The following is an 8,473-nucleotide window of genomic DNA, read 5'->3' as shown; positions in this document are numbered from 1 at the left end:
CTAGGCTCGGAGTTTGTTGCTCTTCCTTATGACTTTGTCCCCCTTCTTCTTCTTACGTTCCTCTTTCTTATTTTCAGCTTCTCCCTGGGGTGTTGCTTTAGCTTTTCCTGCCTTGGGGACCTCACTGACAACTTTTGTCCTGACAACTTTTGTCTTGATAGCTGCAGTTGGCTTATTTTCTTTCTCAGGGCTCTTTTTCATAGGGGTCTTAGCTTTTACTTGATTGTTCTTGTTGGTGTGTGTCTTCTTTGGAACATGGTTATTGGTATTCTTAGATGTCATCTCCTTTGTTAGGATAATTACTTGTGGCACATTAAAACTCCTCTCCTTGTCCTCATCATAATCAGATTCAGTTTCAGACTCTTCTGAGTCCTCAGCAGTGTCATCCTCCTCAACTTCAGCAACATACTTTTCTTATTCATTAGTTTTATCTACTTCCATCTCTTTGTTTTCTTCATCCATTACATTTCAGTTTCATCCACCTTTTCATCCTCCTTATAGTCTTCATCATTTACTGGCCCATCCTTATCCTCATCATTTTGTTTTTCATTTTCAACCTCTTATTCTTCAACAACTTCACTCTTATTCAATTCTGCATTATCTTTGCTAACATGTTTGAGTCAATCATTTAACATCATTTCATCTTCATCTGAGTCCTCTTCTTCAACTGGCTGATTTATGTCAAATTCTTTGACTGGGCTTTCTAGCCTTGGCTACTCAGTAGTCTTAACCTTCTTTGGATTTTTATTTTTTATCAGCCTTTTCTTGGGTTTTTTAGTAGTGTCTCCTTTTGGCACGCCAGAGCTGGACTTTTGTTGTGACTTAAAGGATATATTCTTCTTACTTTTTTTATTGTATTTTTTCTTTCTCTTCAACTCATTTTAATTTCCTTTAGAATTTCCATTCTGGTCATCTAGGTATTCCTCATGAATTAGTTCTCCTAAGATATTCTCCAAGAAGATTGATGGATTCTTTAAGGTTTCTCCATTGTTGAGGGAATATATCATCTCTTTCCATGCTTGTTGGTCTCTTGTAATTTTGTAAAATTCTTTCTGATCCTTCTGCATCTGAAGGAGGACTTCCCACAAGACTTTGTCAGTCTCAAAAGAGGACTTTCCATCTATCGTCTTCTGTCTTGTCTCTGGCTGCCTCTTTATTCCCCCGGGCTTTAAGGAATGCTTGAATTTTAGCTCTGTCAAATCATGCTTGGGGTGACAAGTCTCAGTAGTTTAGTGTTCTTGGACTCCTTACCTTTTACACAGAGTTGAGATCAAGCAAGGGAAACAAATCATGTCATCCTTATTTTTGGAGCAGGCTTGAATCTCTTGCAAGATAATTTTGGCAACATTCATTGCACTAAAAGAAGTAATGCAATGAAGAAGCACGTGTGATGCTCTTTTTATAGTCTCATTATGGACAGTAGGACAAAGTGAGTGCTTGATGAACTGGTACCAAGCTTTGGGGTCAAGGCGAAGAACCATCATTCTCACTGTTTTCTCTGAACTTGAGTCAATCTATTTTGTACCTGGGTTGCATAAAGATTCCATCAAGACGTCTAGGTCTTAGTCATCAGCGGTTTCCAATAAATATCGGTAAGTGTCACCAACATTGTGCAAACCCATAGCCATGTTAATGGTTGCCTCGGAGTAGACCACCTTAGTTCCTCTTACCATCACCTCATTTATTTTATTCGAAGTGTCCACTAGATTAGTATAAAACTCCTTGACCATTTGGACATTATACGAGTTAGGGTGCCTGTAAAATTTGGTCAATTTCAATGTCTTAATGATTCGCCTTATGTCTCCATGAACACCCATGTTAACCCAATCCATATTATAGATGAATCCCTTCTCTGAGTGGACACTCATCCTAGCAAGGTAATCAATGAAGCGCTGATGAGCGTCACCACTGATAAAGGTTTCAACATTTGAGTCGTCAGAGTCTGAATAGTCAATGAATGGCGTAACATTATTTCTTACATGCATCTTGTATTGTTTCCCAGAAAATGTTGGTTCCATTGTGTGTTTTAGGGTTTGAGAGGTTAGGTGAAAGTAAATGGATGATGTGTTATGAAGGCAAGATGAAGGAACTTTGTAAGAAGTTAAGTGATATCAAGCGGTTTTGAGGAGAGAGAGAGAGAGATGTTTCAGGTTTTATGGAAAGTATGAGGAGCGATGACGAAGTTGGTAGAGGTTACGTGGTTAATAAAGAGAGAATAGGAGAGGAAAATTCAAAAAGCAAAAGGAGGAAAGTAACCATACAGGGTTATTGAGGTTGCTTGTTGTAGTTAACAAAATGTGAGGTGTGGAAGACATGCAATAAATACCTTTGTCCAAATAATATTGCTGACGTCACACACAAGGCTCTAGGAGTGGTTGTGCACGTTGCTTTTCTCTCTCTCTCAGCTTTCCATTTTCCATCACATTTAATAATTTCTTCTTAGCTCATTAATTCCCGTATCTCTTTCTTTCTCTCTAAAGCAATAAATGATTCCCATTTTCTCCATGACCCATCACAATCGTGACACAACTTGGCATGGATCTCCATTAACCAAAATTCAATTACCATAATCATTTGAAACAAAATAAACAAAACTAAACTTTTTAAAGTTGGGTTGTCTTCCCGTAGCGCTATTTTAAAATCTTATATCATGACTTTCAACACAAACAAGATTCATCATTCAAGTTAGGAGTGTGCAAAAAAACAATTATTTTTAACCAAATTGGTATCCAAATTATTCCACTTTTAAGAATCTAATCCAAATGCTAAAATATAAATATGAGTATTCATTTTGTTATACAAATATAAACCGGTACCGATAATGATAATAATGTGATTTAGTTATTGGGACCCAAATTTAATTATGTGTTAAAAATTTATTTGTTTATCTCTTTTCATGTTTTATCATATACATATTATAAATCAATTTTATATTTTCAACTCTTTTAAAATATATTTTTAAAATTTCATTAAAAAAATAAAATTAAAATTCAAAATTAAAAAGAAATTGCAATTTTGTTTTTTTATTTACCAAAAAAATTACATTCGGAAAATTATGTTTTTTCGTAAAAATTATTATTTTTAATAAAAAAATTATTTTTTCAGAAAATGTTTTGATTTTATTTTTAGTAAAAAAAATCTTTTTGAAAAAATATCTAGAACTTTTTTTTTGAAACCTTTTTATCTTTTTATTTTTTAAATAATTATTTTGTTCAGATTTTTTATTTGGAAAAATTCTTTTTTCCTAATTTTTAGAATATTTTTTTTATTTTCGTTTTTTAAAAATTTTCTTAATCAATTTTTTTTTCATTTTTTGATTTCTATTTTGTTTTTCGGAATCATTTTTTTTCCAGTTTTTTTATATTTTGAAATAATTTTTTTTCTTCAGATTTTATTTTTATTTTCTACTTTTTTATATTTCGGAATAAAATTTTTAGTTTCAAGTTTTTTCTATTTTTGGGATTTTTTTTTAAAAATTGTTTTGGTTTATAAACTGGTTTTTGTGACAAGTGGTTTGGTTTATAAACCATAACCATGAAAATGAGTTGGATCACATTAAATGATTATCTAGTAGACCCCTAATTCAAGTTTAAGGTGACCCTTGTGTTGTGTGAGGGATCATCAAAATATGTGTTAACTCTTTGCCCATTAACTTTAAACTCCTCTTCTGTTTTCTCATTTAAGAGGTCTACAATCCCATGTGGATAAATTTTCAACAACTTAAATGAGTCGGACCATCTTATCTTGCCTTAAGCTTTCCAGGGAATAAATTTAGTATTGAGTTAAACAAAAAGGACTCTTTGGCCTTCCACCAATTCTCTTTTCTGGAATTTCTTGTCGTATCATTTCTTAGTTTTTTCCTTATATAGCCCATCATTCTCATAGGAGAACAATTTGTATTCCTCTAACTCATTGAGTTGAAGCATTCTAACTTGAGCAATAGATGTCAAATTAAAATTATGATTTCTTTATAACCCAAATGCTTTATGTCCCGACTCAGTAGGTAGGTACAAGCTTTTACATACACAAATTCTATAGAGAGACATGCCCAAGGGTGTTTTGTAGGCCCATAAATCATCGTCAAGATGTTTGGATCAATCATTTCTTGAAGGATTAACCATCTTTTCTAAGATTCTCTTAATCTCGCTATTTGACAACTCGACTTGCCCACTACTTTGAGGATGATATGTTGTGGCAACTGCGTTTGGCCCCATATTTTGCCATAAGAATTTCAAATAACTTGTTGCAAAAATGAGTTCCTTCATCACTGATGATAGCTTTAGGCGTGCCATGTCTAAAAAAAAATATTTTTTTATTACAAATTTGGCCACAACCTTAACATAATTGGCGGGAGTTGTTATCGTTTTTATCCATTTAGAGACATAGTCAACAACAACTAAAATGTACAAATTTCCCAAAGATTGTGGGAATGGCTTTATGAAATCTATGCCTCACACATCAAAAAACTCATTTTCAAAGATGTTGGTGAGTGACATTTCTTGCCTCATGGAGATATTCCTAACTTTTTGGCATATATCACATGCTTTGATCAGTTCATGTGCATCTTTGAATAAGGGGTGGGGGTCTCTCTTGGACAAATTTGGGTACATTATCGACCTCTGGCATGCCATTGAATGATTCTCTGGATTAGATGTATTGCCAGTAGTCTTTAACATTCTTTTCTTTTGTGTTGTTAGTTCCTCATTAGGTTCCAATACTTGTATATCTTCAGACACTTCTTTTTCTGAAATGTCAAGAATAATCAGATTCTCCTTTTTGTCATTCCTCTCTTGTAGATGTTGGTCCTTCACATTCTTTTCCATTTTTAAAAGTTTCAATACTTTTGGTTCCAGATGTATATGTTGGAGTTTCAGTGGAGCTAGTAAGTGCTCACATAGTACTTGAACTAAGTGCATAAGTTATCTGCCTCACTTGATTCTACAAGTTATTTATGTTCACCTGTTGAGCTTGAAATTGATTTTTAGTCTCTTGAATGAAGTATTTAAGTATATTTTCAGGTTGTTTGTTCCCTTGATTAGCCACGGTATAGTTTGGTACAGAAAAACCAGGTGGGACTTGTGGTGCTTGGGTTGCTTGAGGTTTAAGCTGGTTTTGATTGTTGCTCCATGGAAAATTTAGATGGTTTCGCCAACCAGAGTTGTAGGTGTTACTGTAAGGGTTGTTATACTTGTTATTACCAACATAGTTAACAGAAACAATATTCACATAACAGCCTTCAAACAAGTGCACACCCCTATAGTAAACACAGGAAACCTATAACGCGTAAGTCACTAACTTAACAGGTTCATTTGTAGGCACACCATAGCTTATCATCATGTTCTTCATCATTTGGTTAATTTGAGCCACAAGAGCAGCTAGGGTTGTAGTGTCAGTGATTTCATGAACCTCATGTGGTTTCTTTTGAGAAAAGACAACAACAACTTTTGTGACATGCCATTAATAAGTGTTTACAGTGATGCTTTAAATCAACTTATAACCATCCTCATATGATTTTGACCACAAGGCTCCACTACTAGATGCATCAAGCATGTTTTTGGATGAGGGTACCAACTCATTGTAGAATGTTTCTAGTTGCATGCATATAGGTATTTCATGATGGGGATATTGTCTAAGCACCTATTTGAATCTTTCCCAAGCGTCAAATAAGGATTCATCATCTCTTTGTCTAAATGAAGTAATCTCATTCCTCATCTTGGCGTTCTTGACAAGAGGAAAGTATTTAGCCAAAAAAATAACTAAAACATTCCATGTGGCTATAGAATTTTGCTCAAGAGAGTTCAACCAACTCTTATCTTGACCTCTCAATGAGTAGGGGAACAACCTCAACCTGAAGGCGTCATCTGATATGCCAAGAATCTTGAAGTTACTTGCCACTTCCAGGAATTGTCTTCAATGTAGATGAAGGTCTTCATTTGCAGCACTTGAGTACTAACCAATGGCTTGCATCATCTGAAACATCATTGGTTTGAATTCAAACTGGGCAACTGTAATTTCTGGTATAATGATACCAATGTTCATAGCGTTTGGATTAAATATTGCATTGCCTCTAATGTTGTGTGACCTGTCATTGGCAATACCAATGATGTCGTTATCTGCCATGAAATATTTGTCGGAGTTGGTTCATCCTCCATGTCTAAAACAAGAAAAGGAGGAGGGCTTCTTGGAAAATTTATAATAGCTGGAGATCTTCGCAACAATCTGAAGGTACATTCAGGTTCAGGATCACCTCTATAGATTGGATTAAACAACCTATGCGTGCAAAAGCTAAACACATGGCGTGTTACCCAAGTACAAAGAATTTTAGAAACTCAAATTATTATTTAAAAAAAATAGGGTTTAATACAAAATCAAAATGTTATCTTTTACACATTCTCCAACAACTGCGCTTAAAACTTGTTGCTTGAAAGCATGTGATGTCACGTGTAAGTATACATGTATGTTTTTAAGTAGCAAGTGATAAAGAATTAAGGATTTCGAACCCACAAGGAGTGGAAAGTAACTTAGATTAATTTTGCAAAGAACTACCTTTTGTAAATATGCACGAGCAAGATAAAAATAGTTTATGATTGTCACATGTTCAGTTTAATAGCAATAAAAAATTAAAGCAATGTAAGGAAGTAAATAAGTTCAATAAGAGAGAACATGATGGGCAATAATTAATATAAAATTATCATTTATGTGTGCATGATGTGTTGTGTCATGCCAGGAAAGGTCGGAAAAAGATCTAAGGATGTATCTCTACATCATCAAAAACATATATTTTAGGGCAAGGGAAAAAACCTCTAAGCCTCACTTGTAACCCTAAAACATGTCTAGTTTTTATTTTAAAAGTCCTTTATGATTCTAGCTATTTATCTCTAAGTAACTAATCTAGTGAGTATCTCTATTCTACTATTTTCAATCGCTTTTATCATGAAATCCGCTTGTTGTTGGATCTTTCACAACAACAAGCTTGTATCTTTTTCCAAGTTGATCAATCAAAGAAACAAATGTATGACACCTAAATGCACGATAAAAAAATAATTAAAAACACAACATTTAACATAAATACTATATTATATTAGCTTCTCATTGCTTAACATAATAGGTTTAACTCATAATGAGCTGAGTACATACAATAATATTGGTTCCTAAGCTAATCATTCTCAAACACATGGTGAGAAAGAAATAACAACCTAAGTGCAACTTCTTCGTCCTCTTGCAATGGTTAATCACCAAGAGACATCTTTTGTCACGCCAGGTATCAACAATAGGCACATGAGATGATGAGAAGAAGAATCTCCATTTTCACTTAACTCACTTTCTTCACTGGTTTCTTTTAAGTGATTTTCTTTATCAAAGGTTGAACCCTTTTCACTTCTCTAAGAGTTTCTTTTATAGCTGTTTCATGTTGGGTGAGAATATGGAAAAAACAATGTCTATAAGGGGTATGGGTGGGGGTGGGGGTGAATAGACACAATCCTTTAAGACAATTTAAAAACTTTTAGGTCCCATAAAATGAAATCAGAGATTTTAGAAAGCGCGGAAGAAAAACACAAAGATGAGAACTTGGAAGCATCTCAATGAATCAAGTTGCATGAAATGTTATATAAGAGAACTTTTAGAAATAATCATTTCTAAAACAAGTCATTTACATGACATACAAAGCCACTTGTAAATAAAGTGATTTAAAACAAATTACTTGGATGATCTTAATAATGCATAATTAACTTCATGATGATTCCTTATAATTGATACACCACAAACCTAAGCTTATACATTGAAACACTATAAGCAAAATCTAGTTTATATGATATACAATCTATGTAAATGCAAACATGCAGTAGCAAATATGAGATGGATGAATGCTTGAAAAGTAAAAGGATAGAGAAAGAGAAAGATACACTAAGATATATAGTGTTTTGACATTCGCTCCCGCTTTTCCTGCATGCACTCTTCGATGAATGATGCCATCAGAACATAATCACGACCTTACACTATGATGAAAATATGATTATAGCATTTTGATTACAAGGAACTATCACACGATAATTCCATCTGATGAAGTAGACACTAAATTTCTAACACAATACAATATCCCACAAGATCTTGATCTAATAACCCCGTTATCCACAATAACTAACTCCAAGTATTCGTATATGGCAATCTGCCTGATCCCACTGATTTATTGTATGACCGATTGCCCTTAACTGAGCATATATTGGACAATTCCCAACTTTATATGCTAGAAATATTTCTCCAATGCCACCAAAGAAGGACAACTTCTAACTACGCCTTACAGATTGTTGATACTTGATTATGCTAAAGTCTTTCTTGGAGTATAGTGGAAATTCCTATCCTGGTAGATAACTTCCCAAGAAATGATACGTGCATTTGTTACAAATAAAAAATGAGCTACACACAAACCCATTAGATACCCTAATATACCACTAGTCTTCCTTTCACTCAATAT

At 33.9% G+C, this 8,473-nt stretch overlaps 1 protein-coding gene and 1 non-coding gene across 2 annotated transcripts; one reads left to right on the top strand and one right to left on the bottom strand.

The window, feature by feature from the left end:
* LOC127130825 (uncharacterized) lies at positions 1–4,823 on the bottom strand. Its single transcript, XM_051059787.1, has 2 exons — positions 4,661–4,823; positions 1–395 (listed from the first exon to the last, which is right to left on the bottom strand). The coding sequence occupies exons 1-2, from the start codon at positions 4,821–4,823 to the stop codon at positions 1–3; spliced, it is 558 nt and encodes a 185-aa protein (XP_050915744.1).
* A 785-nt stretch (positions 4,824–5,608) lies between these two features.
* Positions 5,609–5,715, top strand: LOC127132916 (small nucleolar RNA R71). The gene has a single exon (XR_007806920.1). It is a non-coding gene; the product is annotated as a small nucleolar RNA R71 (small nucleolar RNA).
* Positions 5,716–8,473: the final 2,758 nt, after the last annotated feature.

The sequence above is a fragment of the Lathyrus oleraceus genome, chromosome 3 (genome assembly GCF_024323335.1).
Source record: "Lathyrus oleraceus cultivar Zhongwan6 chromosome 3, CAAS_Psat_ZW6_1.0, whole genome shotgun sequence".
Classification (NCBI taxonomy): Eukaryota; Viridiplantae; Streptophyta; class Magnoliopsida; order Fabales; family Fabaceae; genus Lathyrus; species Lathyrus oleraceus.
The sequence above is the reverse complement of the archived record's forward strand: the minus strand, read 5'-3'. Positions and strand labels throughout refer to the sequence as shown.